The 14,352-nt window shown below is 37.8% G+C and overlaps 2 protein-coding genes across 5 annotated transcripts; both read left to right on the plus strand.

The window, feature by feature from the left end:
• Nucleotides 1–3,110: 3,110 nt before the first annotated feature.
• LOC114260837 (alpha/beta-Hydrolases superfamily protein) lies at nucleotides 3,111–10,013 on the plus strand. 4 transcript variants are annotated; one of them, XM_028201018.2, is made up of 10 exons: nucleotides 3,111–4,141; nucleotides 4,950–6,095; nucleotides 6,250–7,362; nucleotides 7,603–7,644; nucleotides 7,825–7,901; nucleotides 8,304–8,388; nucleotides 8,474–8,557; nucleotides 8,652–8,753; nucleotides 8,861–8,959; nucleotides 9,433–10,013. In XM_028201018.2, exons 1-10 carry the CDS (start codon nucleotides 3,395–3,397, stop codon nucleotides 9,544–9,546), a joined length of 3,609 nt encoding a protein of 1,202 aa, XP_028056819.1. In that variant the 5' UTR covers nucleotides 3,111–3,394; the 3' UTR covers nucleotides 9,547–10,013. The 4 variants fall into 4 exon arrangements, with proteins under 4 accessions (XP_028056819.1, XP_028056820.1, XP_028056821.1 ...); XM_028201019.2 differs by having other exon boundaries at nucleotides 4,953–6,095; XM_028201020.2 differs by having other exon boundaries at nucleotides 3,159–4,141; nucleotides 4,993–6,095.
• Nucleotides 10,014–10,032: 19 nt separating this feature from the next.
• On the plus strand, nucleotides 10,033–13,947 carry HO2 (heme oxygenase 2). Its single transcript, XM_028201025.2, has 4 exons — nucleotides 10,033–12,021; nucleotides 12,612–12,835; nucleotides 13,369–13,476; nucleotides 13,576–13,947. The coding sequence occupies exons 1-4, from the start codon at nucleotides 11,463–11,465 to the stop codon at nucleotides 13,666–13,668; spliced, it is 984 nt and encodes a 327-aa protein (XP_028056826.2). The 5' UTR covers nucleotides 10,033–11,462; the 3' UTR covers nucleotides 13,669–13,947.
• Nucleotides 13,948–14,352: the final 405 nt, after the last annotated feature.

A 14,352-nucleotide genomic window follows, 5' to 3' on the forward strand; every position in this document is an offset into this window, starting at 1 on the left:
GAATTAAAGTATATAAAGGGTAAGATAAATGGAAAGTGTTAAAATTATCTCAAGACGAGCAAACTTACATAAGTCGCTACCAAACTATCAAGCTCCACTCGAAAAGATTTCAAATGATCAATAGAAGAACCCACATCTCTCCTAGATGTCCAATGGTACATGTGTGGCATGTTTTCATTGTAGCCCATGTTCTGGTGAGGTCAGAATGCTCGAAAGTGCTCATAAATCCACATCTCCAGAAGAGTCATATAACCACCCTTCTGTTTAACACCGAACCGGCTAGCATACCCTAACTGTATGTATAAAATGCTAATGCAGCAGCACCCCAAGCGTATGTATGAATGGATCCTCAATCCATCATTAAGCCAAGGTAAACAATAAGAACCCTGTCGTCACTCTTGTCACTAATGAGCATACATCCTTACAAAAACAACAAATAAGCTCTAGCAGCGCACTGTATAGCCTCTTCTGGGTTCGAATCTGTGACACTAGCAAACTGACTTCGCAACCACTCAAGCCTGACTGAATTCCCACCAGTAGTAGAAACCTCGTCATGTGCTACACGTTCAGTAATCTCCAAGCCAGAAACCAATAGTGTAACTCCATGAACATCCGTCACATCTAGTACGCTGATTGATCTGCCTATAATGGGAAGGCTAAGAATAGTGCTAACATCATCCAAGGTTAAGGTCATCTCACCAACTGTCATATGAAATGAGTTTATCTCAGGTTGCCATCTCTCAACAAAATTGGAGATTAGAAGCTTGTTGACGAACCAATAAGTGCAACGAGCTAACTGTGACAGCCTAGACCGCTCAATAATGGCTTTGAATCTCGTGTTGTTGTCTACTAACCACCATGGCCATGCAAGGATCTTCGAAGAGTGATTATCACACTTTAGGGGCCCTCATTCCTATAAAACAAATGAATATCTCATTAGAAACTACCATATAACACACATACACAAAAAAAAAAAAAAAAAAATCATATACAAATGAATTTCTCTTCTACTTAGGAATGTTTACCTCCCTATGCCAAACAGCTGCAGCAACATGACTATTGAAACTCCGCATATTGATAGATCAATCGGTCCACCTAGAAAAGCATGAATAAGGTCCTCTTCTTGGACAGTAGAAGAATTGGGTAAAAAGGCATCCTCCACGGCAATGTCAGGCATATCATTACCTTCAACTCGTCTTTGGCTTCGGCTCCGACTTTGATTGGCACTAGGGATATCATATTTTACCGAAACTGGATCACGACCTCAACCACGACCCCGACATCATCCTTGCCCACGCCCTCATCCCGTTTATGGCCAACATTCAATTCACGACGTCGTCTATTTGAAGTAGTAAGTGGGACACGTTGTTGACATTTAGAATCCATATTATTTGCAAAAATTAATATATTTAATGAGTATACAATTGTAAAAAGAATATACAAAAGAGGGGAGAAAAAAAAAAAAAGAAGCCAAAACTGTTCGAAAGTTGAAAACCTAAAATATCTATTCTGTTCAAAAGTTGAAAACCGAAAAGCCAAATTCATTTCGAAAGTTAAATGTTGTCCAAATTAAACATATTCGGAAGTTGAATGTCGAAAGAATGAAAAAATTTCAGAATTCTACTATTGAAATAAATGATAATTTTCAGAATGTAGTCCGAACAAGTTGTTTATTTTTGGAAAACCAATTCCGAATGAGGAATAAATTGCTCATTTCGGTGGGCTATGCGTTCGTTCGTTTCGAAAATGGTAAAAACAAACCCTACATTACAAATGAAATAGAAATGAGGATTGAAATAAGTAAACTAACCTTAAGTTATCCAAATGTGAAGAATTCCTTCAATAGTTCAATGAGATTCTTCAATGCTTCAATGTGATGTCTTCAATAAGCTTTTGGGGATGACTTGTGTGAGAGACGGACTTGTGTGAGAGATTGACGTGTGTGAGAGATGTAGCTTCAATGGGTGTGTATTTGCACCATCAGAGAGCTGGGTTTGCAGTCTGGGTGTGTGTGTGTGTATGTGTGTGTGTGTGTGTGTGTGTGAGGATAGATATGGAATAAAAAGTATGTGTAGTGAGTAAAATAATTTGAGATTAATTTTTTAAGTGTGTATAGTGAGAAGGATGTGCAACGAGTAGAAATAATGTGTACAAATAGAAGCTTTCCTAAAATGGATACAATAATTTGACTATTAGTAAGAAACTTATAATGATAAAATTCTCATTTTTTTTTTCTTTAGTTTTTGTCAATGAAAAGAAAGTTTACGGGGGTGACCTTGAAATAAATACATTTAATATCGTAATTTGGTTTTTATTAATTTAAATAATAAGATTCATTATTCTATGACCATTAAATAATCAATAATATTAGTGTATAAAAATATTATTTCAAATTTTATTTAGAAACATCAATATATAATTTAAATTTAGTTTGCACTTGGACCATGCTATATATATCAATTGACTCTTGACTACACAAAGGCCCTGTTTGGTAGGGCTTATTTTCAGTTTATTTCATCTTTTAGCTTAATTTAAGTTATTTTGATGTGTTTGGTTCATCTTAACAATACATCTTATACTTTTTTATAAGTCAAAAATCAACTTATTCTTTGAGTAGGGGAGGAGAAACTTAATTCATAAGTCAAAAATCAGCTTATGTTTACAACTATAAGCAATAAGCTATTAAGTTATAGGTTATAATCACTTTTTCACAGCTCTACGAAACAGGAGCAAAGGCCATGTTTATTTATGGATGTGGGAGGTAGGATTGGAGTGTTATCTCTGTGAGCCCCACTCACAGCTTATTTGGTGGTGTTTTAGAAGGGGAGAGTAATAGTTCGATGACCTGTTTGTTTTAATATTTATTTTAGGATTTTTAATATAAAAATAATTTTTTATTTATTTTATATAAAAATAATTTAATAATTTTGTCATTAATCATCTCCTATATTATCATAGTAATTTCTTTACTAACAATTCCTAGATTAACAATATCTTCACTAACCATTTGTTTTATTAACAATCTCATTTAACTTAATCCGTCAAACAAACGTATTACACAATAGCATTTTTCCTAAACAATTTGTCAAACCAAACATTGCCTTAACTCCGGTACGACAGGGCTCCGTTCTGGTTCATGCGACGGTTATGATTGGACTGACGCCACTTTCAATTCCCCTGAAAGCCTTCCAAGTAGTCTTTGCACAAGCTTTTACAACAAAAGTTCGCATCTTCCCTCAGAGATTCCCTCCCCCTTCTTCTTTTCTGGATCATCCCCCAATTTATCCTCTCCTCTCCTCACCGCCATAAAATCCACTTTCTTCTTCTCCAAACACATACAAAAAAAGAAAAACACATTCAAATTCATTCGAATTCAAAATAAAATAAATAAAAAATGCTTCGTCTCTGTAATCGATACCGACGCTGTATTCCCTTCTCTCTCCGTCGCCATCGCACTTTCTCAATCTCCTCCCCCTCCTCCCGCCGCCCTGACAATTCGACCCAATACCCCAAAGATCTCAAAAATCCCCTTCCTCCTCCGCCGTCTCCGCCTCCGCCCGCCCTCCTCCGCCACCACTCCTGCACCCTCTCCCCCCTCCCCTCCTCCCTCTCCCTCATCGCCCTCTCCGCAGCCCTAATCTCTGCCCTCGCCGCCTCCTACGCCCTCTTCTCCACCACCGAGACCGAGCCCAATCAGAAATTGAGCCGTATCTACTCCGATTTCGAGCACGCAATTGATCGCTCCAATAACTCTTTGAGGCGAATTCTCAACCGGATGAAGCAGACTGGTGTGGCCGCTTCCGTGCTCTGGAAGTCGCTTAGGTCGGTCATGTCGTCGGCCAATCACGAGGTCCGGTCCGGGTTCGAGTTTAGGGTTGCGGCCTTTCTCGCCGACATTGCCGCCGCCAATGCCAGTCGGAGAGCGGCGATCGTCGGCGCCGGTGGCGGTGCGGTCGTGGATTGGCTTCTTGAGGCGGTGGCGGTGTTTGGGGATAATTGTGGGACTCAGGCTGAGGCGGCGAGAGCGTTGGCGTACTTGATTGCTGATCCAAATGTGTCTGAGGTTGTTCTTGGGAGGCCTTACGCTGTTCCTTATCTTCTGAGATTCATCTTCGCTTCTCAGCCTCAACCATCAAAGAAGGTGAGTGTTTCTTGTGATCTTCTTTTTTCAGATTCTGGAACATTGCAGTATCGATGTGATAATTGTTGTATAGGGTTTAATTGCAGCATCTTGAATTTTTGAAAGTAGTGAAATTCAGTTACATAGGCTTCTGAAAGGCTTGATTGTTTTGATGGATCATTGATAATGAAGCTTGGGGAGAATTAACATTAACGTGTTTTTAATTTGTAGCAAACACTATTTGAATCATTATGCTTACTTGGAGAATTCGTAATCTTTACTATATCAATGGTGATTGATGTTTTCTTTTTCTTTAGTTATGGTCTATGTTATGTCGACTTGAGTATGAGGATTGGGTGTGGGTACATGTTCAAACATTAGACCTTTTAGGATACTAGGATATGTGTCAATAGTTAGATATAGGTAATTCAATGCGTCATGAATGCTTATATATTGCATATTATATAATATTTTTGAATACGAGGTTATAAATTATGTAGAAATTTACTTTAAATTAAATAGAATTTAAGAAAAATATAAAATTTGTGTCTTTCATTTGCTAATTGGGTATACAACCTTACCTTTGTCGGATCCAATAGACAAGGTTATTTTGGAATAAATAGAAGACTCCATGTAACATAGGTTATATGGTATGATTTCATAGTTTCTTTGTTTTGTATTCTTATTTTTATTTTTAGGTAACATGTCCAGCATTGGCACTGGGCCTATAACATGTTTTTGCAAATAATTTTCACCATCATTTTGAATTGTGTGTGTGTGTGTGTGTTTTTATTTTTTTCATTGATTTATTGCATTTCTGTGGGAGCAGCAGTCAAGACGTACTTCATTCGATATTTCTGATTCTTTGAAAGGTAGGAGCATGCTTGTTGCTGCCCTCATGGATATCATCACTTCCAACTGCGATAGGTTAGACAAGGTACAGCTCAAGCCTTCACTGCCTGGAAATGCTGAAATGAGAGATATTGCAGCAGCCATTGAAGTTATTGAGGAAGGTGGTATGCATTTGGATGATCATCATGGATCTGAAGAGGGGGAAGATGGTGGAAATGGAATGGAGGGTATTGGAATTAAAATTCTTGGAGGTACAACAGTTGTAGGGCTTTCAAGAACTAATGGAGTAAAGGAATTGGAGCTTTCCAATGCTAGTCACTTTGGTTCACCCAACTTTAGTCTTAAAAACCTCTTGTTCAACAAAATAAATAATAGTTCCCAAGAAAATGTGACTTCTGCTGTTGTTCCTGGCCTCTGGGATGATTTGATTTGTCAACATGTTGCTGTGCCTTTTGCTGCTTGGGCATTAGCAAATTGGGCAATGGCATCAGGTGTGAATAGATCTCATATTCAGGAACTAGATCAAGATGGACATGCTGTTATGACTGCTTTAACAACGGCTGAACGATCTGTGAAATGGCACGGGAGTTTGGTGGCTCGCTTACTTTTAGAGGACCGTAATTTGCCCTTAAATGACTCTGTTCCTGATTGGAGTTTCAGTCTTCTTTCTACTGTTTCTCAAGCAAGCAAGAGTGAAGACATTCCTTTGGCACAGATTGCTTTGTCTGCATTTTTGGTTTCCATTGAGAGAAGCCCTGCAGCACAGAAGGTAGTAGTGGAGAAGGGTCTTCATCTGATGAGAGAAATTGCTAAATATGCTACAAAGCATAAGCCCGTACAGGAAGCATTGGCAAAGGTTTTAGAATCACTTTTCACTGGGGACATGCACATGTCTCTCGAAGAAAGTCAAAAGTGGTCGGGTGTCCTGCTTTCTTGGGTTTTTGGAAACTTATCCTCTGACACTATGCGATCTTCAGCTACTACAATTCTTTCTCAGATTTTTGAGGACTATGGGCCATCTTCCATACCAATCTCTCAAGGATGGTTGGCTCTTTTACTTGCTGATATTCTGGGTTCCAGTAAGATGAAGGGAAACACTCAGCCTAAAACAGACAAAGTGAAGGTTTGGTGATACTTCTTTTCTCCTTCATCTTTTTGTTGCCTACAGAGAAATATAATGCTTCTTGTTCACTCTATTCTGTAGCTAGCACAAAAAGTAATATCTTATCAACTTATTTTTCTTCACTGGTTTTAATGGAGTTACTTCATTTTTGCAGACTCAAATAGATCAGGCGAACTTACTGTATGGTCAACAGGTTGCCAATCAGTTAGCAGATGCTGTTGTTAAATTGGCGATAAATCAGCTGGGAACAGCCACCAAGAGTGGTGATACATTCCCTTTAGAAGATCTTCTCAATCTTGAACCCTTTTCTGGTCCATTTAAAAATTTGAAGAAAGATAGTCTGCCTAAATTTGATGCTGCAGATTCTGCATTGGCTACCCTTAAGGGGATTAAAGCACTGACAGAACTCTCTGCTGAAGATTCTGTTTGTCAAAACAAAATAACTGATTTTGGAATCTTGTGTTTGTTAAGGCGCTTTTTGTTGCAAGATGACTACGAGCAATTAGCTGCAGCTGAAGCATATGATGCATCGCGGGCCCAGGAAATGCAAGATCGGGTCTCCAATGCTTCTGATGAGCCTTCAGTTGTAGACACTAAAGATCCTTCTACTGTTCGAGTTCCACCTACAGCTCACATTCGGAGACATGCAGCTCGGCTATTAACCGTTCTCTCTGTCCTTCCAAAGGTTCAGAAAGTAATTGTAACAGACAAAGTTTGGTGTAAATGGCTTGAGGATTGTGCTAGTGGGAGGATCCCAGGCTGCATTGATGCTAAGATTCAAAGTTATGCTAGAGCAACACTATTAAATGCATTTTGCAATTATCCAAATGGTATAATCTTCTCAAATGAAAATGACGCTGACTGTAATTTCCAGAACCAAAACCGTAAATGCCCTTATTATGCTGACATGATGATTTTAATCAATCCCGAACTGCCACACTGGAAGTGTCCTGAAGAATATTTAGACACTGTCGGAAGGAAGCTCACAGAGAATCCAAACTCTGCTGCAGATGATAGCTCATCTAGTCATACTGATGAAACTCAGAGCTGCTCAAAATCAGAGGTTCCTTCACTGGATGTTGTGTTTGTTCATGGCCTGCGTGGTGGGCCTTTCAAGACTTGGCGTTTAGCTGAGGACAAAGCATCAACAAAGTCCGGCCTTGTTGAGAAGATTGATGAAGAGGCGGGGAAGCAAGGGACATTCTGGCCTGGAGAATGGCTTTCAGTTGATTTACCTCATGCCCGCATGTTTAGTCTGAAGTATAAGGTTTGTCCTACATTTTGTACTTGCTTAAATGTAATTCAATGAGTTTCTGCCTTCCTGAACTACCATGATAAGCGCTGCTTCTTAAATTTTCTAGTTTTTACTTTTTGTAAGGCTTTTAAAATATGGAGCCCTTATGCCTTCTCTGTGGTGGTTCTCATCGTTTGTAAATCTGGAAGTGGCCTCTTTGTAGGGTTCCTTTAATGCAACACATCTTATTTCTGATTGAATGTTTTGATGCAGACAAATCTTACCCAGTGGTCTGGAGCTACACTGCCTCTTCAGGTTTGTAATATATCTTGGTTGATCATTATGAACCAACAATTGGGGATATTAACTTTTAAGAAGTTGTACTTCATAATTTTTATGATTCCTGCAGTTTCTTGCTGCGTCTTTCTTCTTTAGTTCTTTTCAAATCAATTTCTGTAGTCAATATTTAATGTACTTGCATTTGGAGTTCTGCAGGAGGTAAGCTCCATGTTATTAGAGAAGCTTGTGGCTGCAGGCATTGGGAGTCGCCCTGTTGTATTTGTGACTCATAGGTTTGTTGATTGCATTTTCGATTTTTTTCTCTGTTAGTTTGGTCTGACAAGCTGACATGATGTTTTGTGACTATCATTAATGTGATTTAGTGGGACTTTAATGAGTCATTTTTGTTTAGGTAGCTTGTTGGAAAGAAATTGGCATGATGTTTTGGACTATAATAAATAAGTCATGTTTGTTGTGGTAGCTTGTTGGAGAGAACTTTCTTTGAGCTATTTGCTACTTAGGAACAAACATTGCAAAAATGACTTTCTTACTAGAATGCAGACCGAAAAAAAAAAAAGAAAAAAAGAAAAAAAAGAAAGAGTTCGTTTGCATCACAATCTAGAGTTAAGAAGTCTTTAAACATCCACATTGTACGTTTACTAAAGCTTGATATTATAATTGTTTCATATTTGCAGCATGGGAGGCCTGGTTGTTAAGCAGATGCTGTCTCAAGCAAAAGTAGACAATAAAGATGACCTTGTTGACAACACCATTGGAGTTGTATGCTTCTTCCTTTAAAGTAGAGAAATTTTATGCCGCATGTCAACTATTTTTTGCTTAAATTACTGTATTGCTGTTGTCTCAGGTGTTTTACAGCTGCCCACATTTTGGCAGCAAACTTGCAGACGTGCCCTGGAGAATGGGTCTTGTGCTTCGCCCCGCACCAACTGTAAGTATCTGATCCTATATAAACACTAACTTCTTGAAGAATATCCTATTTGATGTTATGTTGTTAATAATCAACATTATTTGCTATTTGGTAGATAGGGGAGCTAAGAAGTGGATCACCAAGGCTGGTAGAGCTCAATGACTTCATTCGTAACCTTCATAAGAAGAGGTTACTTGAGGTTCTCAGTTTCTGTGAGGTAATTGGTGTGGATTTCTATTATCACTTTTACAAGTATTTGAATGCATCTGGGGGTGCATGCACATGTACAATTTTGAGTTTAATTGGCTAACAATTGTTTCACAGACCAAGGTAACTCCAATTGTTGAAGGTTATGGAGGTTGGGCCTTCCGAATGGAAATTGTACCAATTGAATCAGCATATCCTGGGTTTGGCGAGCTTGTTGTAAGTTAGATACTCATATTTTAGTACACCATGAAATTGTTCTTCTTGTTCACTCCGCCTGTTACACACACCATACTGAATTGAATGTACATGGTGACTCTGTTGGGTACAATCCGCCTTTGATCGTGTCTTGTGACACTGAAACGGCCAGTTTATCTAGTTCTCATCATCTTTCTTGTCCATGGAAATTCTCTGTTCTAATAGTTTCTAGTTTTCAATATCCTAATTCCTCGTGATTCAGAATCTTTAGGAGAATGCAAGATATGAAGATAGGATCATTAGGTTGAGACTGCGGAGTTGATGGATCAATAGCTTTAAACAATGTTTAAATTCAAATAGATATCTCAAATTCTTTATAAAAGTTTGTACTGTGTTTTTAAATTTTTCTTTTTGCTCAACTTTCTTGGTCATTATTTTTTTTTTTTTTTTGAGGGGTGTCATTTTTGTCACATCTATTTCATGGTTGGAAGCAGGTATTAGAGTCAACAGATCATGTAAATTCTTGCAAGCCTCTCAGTCGTAATGATCCATCCTATACAGAAATTTTAGATTTCTTGAAGAAACTGATAGCCCAGCAGCACAGATAAAGACATGTTTTGGTCCGAAGTGCGTGCATCAGATGATTGTACATAACCATTTGAGAATCTGGATTCAGCTTCAAGTAGCAATTAGATTTGCCACGGACCTGCCAGTAATAGTGTAGAGTACACTTAGCACATCCATCTGCAGGAGGCGGGGGTGGCCTGCATACCAAGATAACAACACTAACAATGTAGCTGGTGGATATACTGTGATTCTTTCCAACATTGCCTTCAGATTGTATTCATACATACTGTACATTCCTGATATCAAAAAAAGTAAAAAATAAAATAAAAAATCCCACTGTATTTCGATTGTTTCCACCATTCAACCTCCCTTTATTTGTATAGACCCAACCGTGTAGCATTCAGTGTTGTGCTTTGTTTCTCAGCACGGTTCTGCACTTCTATTGACTGTTGCACATATATTTGTCAAGAAATGAGGAGGTAATAGAATAACTTCATACCTTTTTGTATCTGTTTTGCTTTTTTCAATTTTTTTTTTTTTTGCCTCCTACTTTTTACGTTGCTTAGCAAGATATATTGAAAGAAAAAGAAGACATTATGGTGAAGCCCATGGGGGTCTTATATTCAAATGTGATATGTACAAAGGTGTAGCTCCTCCCCCTTTAAAGCTCTATTTCCTGGAGGTGTGTGAAGTGATCAAAGATGGTGTTGATTTGATGTTTCAGCCAATTATATGGTGCAAATGCAGCTACTTCATACTTGAGGGAGTCTAACCAGGGTGCTAACCATTATAACTATTCTCTCTATTTCAAAATATTAGTCTTTTTTAAAAAAATATTAATTTTTTTATAATACAATTATTATATTTTAAAAATATTAACTTGTCAAAATTAATCGTAGACTTTTTTTTGGAACATTATACTTTTTGTATATAAATTTAAAATAAGAATAAAATAAGAAATTTATATTATTTTAATCATTAACTTTTGAAAAATAACTAATATTTTAAGATAATAAAATATACGATAAGAAATTAATATTTTAGAACGAATAGAGTATATAATTATGATAGCTCAGTGGTTATGGACTTTAATCAGTATTTATTAAGAGTTAGGTTAAAATAAATAATACTTGCTTGAATAACATTTTCAATGAAAATTGCATTTCATTTTAATTTTTTGAGATTATGATTGAGAAATTATTATGGGGTCGGACTAGGTTTAAACTACTAAATTGTTTTACAGCTCTGCTACAGAGCCCGAATTCCTCCGTCCCGAATGCCCCTAAACCACGAAACGACGTCGTTTCGTGGTTTTAATTTAATTTTTTTTTTTTCAGCAGAAGAAGGAAGACGAAGATGGAGGAGGGGGAGGGGGAGGGGGAGGGGGAGGGGGCCTAAAAAATGGGCTGGAGGCGGAGGCGGGGGGCACGGCGATCGGCGATGGCAGAGGCGACGAGCAGAGACATGGCGAGCAGAGGCATGGCGGAGGCGACGGAGGCGGAGGCGCTGCGATCGGAGACGGCGGCGACCCCTCTCCCTCTCCCTCTCCCTCTTTATCTCCCTCTCCCTCTCTCTCTTCCTCCCCTTCGACCTTCCTCTGCGTCGAAAATGGCAGAAAAAAAAAAAAAAAAAAAATCGAGCCACATTTGAGCCAGGCATTTCGGGCCCCCAAACATTTCCATTGTTTTAATAGATATGACCATGTTGTTTGGAAGATAAAATATGAAAATTTTTATATACACCATTTTAAAAAGATTTATTTACTTATGGTATTATTTTAATTATAATTTATGAATTTTTAACTACACCCTCATATTATATTTAGCTATGATTTTTTTTTAATTATTAGTTAAAAAATTAAAATTATCTCATTTTTTATTTTATTTTTTAGTGATAAGGTGGCCCATAATATATAGAACCTGAGAATGAGATGAAAATTGGGGAGTAGAAGCTGAAAATGTCATGCTCGTACTGGTCATGTCCTTGTCCGGCAGCATTTGGAGCTGTGTCAATGGAAAATGCCCTTCATCCTTCTTCTCTCTCATGGCGTTACGCCTCTTTTCAAACGAAGGTGGGGTCGAATCGACCAAAGAAGATTACGCGAAATGTACCAACCCTAATAATCTCCTGCTGTTCTGATTCTGATTCTACTACTACTACTACTACTACTACTACTAGTAGTTCCACTGAATCTTCAGAATCGGCAGCAGTGGCTCCGCCGGTGATAAGGAAGAGGACGAGGTATAGGAAGCAGTATCCTGGGGAGAAGGAGGGGATTACGGAGGAGATGAGGTTCGTCGCCATGAGACTCCGTAATTTCAATGGTAAGAAACTTGACATCGATGCTAGTACTAGTGATGATGATGATGATCAGAACAACCTTTCCGATAATGAAGACGGTGGTGGTGGAGAGCATTGGCAGCCGAGCGTGGAAGGTTTTCTCAAGTACCTTGTTGATAGCAAACTTGTCTTTGACACTGTCGAGCGCATTGTTGACGAATCCAAAGATGTTTCTTGTGAGATTTTCTTATTCATTGCCTCTTAGATTTCATTCTTCTTCACCACCCACTAATTTGTTCTAATTGTTTAAAGCCCCCAAAATATATATATATATATATATACATTTTACTTCTAGCAGTCCAAGTTTTAGACTCTATTTGGCTCTGTCGAGTTGCATGAAAAAATAAGCTTACCCACAATCAAAATTTTGAGTTTTTATGAGGAAGCTTTTTCCCCCTGTGATTGAAAAAATGGGCTACCCTAAACCCTAAATCCTAAACCCAATGCACTAGTGGCAAGATGTATGCAGCCTTAACCCCATTTTTGGAGAGGCTGTTCCTTTTTGTTCTTGACTAAAGATGGAGACATCACATTTGTTCCACCTAAACTTACTCCTATGGTGCTTTTATCAAAGCAGTCCAATCAGGGAAAGAACCTCTTGTGCATAAATTTTGAGAGGGGTAAGATACAAAAGCATGGTAGAAAGGATAGTTAATTGAAAACTTGGTATTTCACTTTGGTTATTAAATCAAGTAATGTGTTCTCTATATTGAAGTTCTTTCTTTTTACATCTCATGAGCATCTTACAACTATTACTGACCCACAGATGCATACTTCAGAAAAACTGGACTGGAACGATCGGAGAGCCTTTCAAAAGATCTGGAATGGTTTAGCCAGCAGGACATTGCGATTCCCCTGCCTAGCAATCCCGGAATTACTTATGTTAAATATCTGGAAGAACTTGCAGAGAAGAGAGCACCTTTATTTCTCTGCCACTTCTACAATATATACTTTTCACATATAGCAGGCGGCCAAGTGATAACAAAAAAGGTATCTTATTTGACTCGTTGGTGCCCTTCATTCGGCTGTTTGGTTCTTTGAACTTTGGTTACCATTTGTTGTACTAAATATGTTAATCTGATTTGTGATGATTGGCTGTATACTAGTCTTTTCTCTACATGTACAGTTCCTATATGTAAGCCTGTAAAAGAATTTTGTGGAATGGGAGCCGCTATGTTGAAATTGGGCTTTAGCGTGTGGAATGAGTGAATAATAGAATGGGAAATGACAGTTCGTGAAAACAACCGCCGCCCTAATTCGTAAAGTTGTGGGACGTAACAGAATGCAGAAATTGGTAGTATGAGAAGCTCCCAAAGAATCATTTGTCTTATCTGATATAGGAAACTATTTGATATTCATTATTTTTACAATCTTCGAAAGCTCCTTGTTTGCTTCTCTGTTCTTGCCACATGAGTTGATATTGCAACAGTCATTTCTCTGCTTGTATTCCTACTTCTACTTCCATTTCATATGCATTCCTCAAACACACAGATTTGATTTCACATTTTGTTTTACTTAAATAGGTCTCTGAGAAGATTTTAGAAGGAAGAGAGTCACAGTTTTGTAGATGGGAGGGGAATGCGGAAGAGTTGTTGAAAGATGTGCGAGAGAAGCTGAACATGCTTGGAGAGGTTAATGCATGCTTATTTTGATTTGGATTTTGTCCTTTTGTGGGGGAATTCACTTGATACTGATTTTTTATTTTTTGTTTTTTGTAATTCTCATTGCAGCACTGGTCTCGAGATGAGAAGAACAAATGCTTAAGAGAAGCCACAAAGTCATTCCGGCATTTGGGTCAGATAGTCCGCTTGATCACTTTATAAAACAATGCCATTTTCAGATCGAGGCTTCACTAATTTTGAATGATTTATAAAGCCTAAACTCAGCGCACAAAGTGGTTTGATGGATTTGGGATGTCGTTCTGTTTTCTAGATTTACTTCTCACATCTATCATTGCCATAAGATCGAGATTGAACTATGTTTTTTCATTTTACTTTCCTAGCCTTTTTCTTTTCTTCTGGTTCTATAGTCATATACAACATTTGTAATCAAAATTTTGTTTTATGGCATTAATGATGCCTTTGCTTTGTTCCCAAATCAAACATTGGGGTGGTTGACTAGTGGAATTGATAGAATGGAATTTACACAACATAATATGATCAACAAAAAAGTGTTCTAAACAAAACAAAACAAAAAGCAACAGTAAAAATTTGTTTGAAGAGAATTTCATTTAAAAGCATTGCATGTACATCAGCTAAACTTCTTTTTTTATTATTGATTTTGATCTGGTTCTAGTGTAGAAGTTTCTAGATAAGCGCAGAATTTTTCCCAAAAACATGAAAAGGATGTTATTGAATTTTCAGTTACTGTTTTTGCCACCAAAAAACAAAAATGATACGAACACAGATATTTTTAAACTTTTTATTGTTTTTGTTTCGAGAAATATGTAAAACAATACCAAACGGGTTAGAATTCCTTGATGTCAATTAATTTTCACACGAAGCAAC

Source organism: Camellia sinensis, chromosome 3 (assembly GCF_055761805.1).
Source record: "Camellia sinensis isolate YWXY chromosome 3, ASM5576180v1, whole genome shotgun sequence".
Lineage (NCBI taxonomy): Eukaryota > Viridiplantae > Streptophyta > Magnoliopsida > Ericales > Theaceae > Camellia > Camellia sinensis.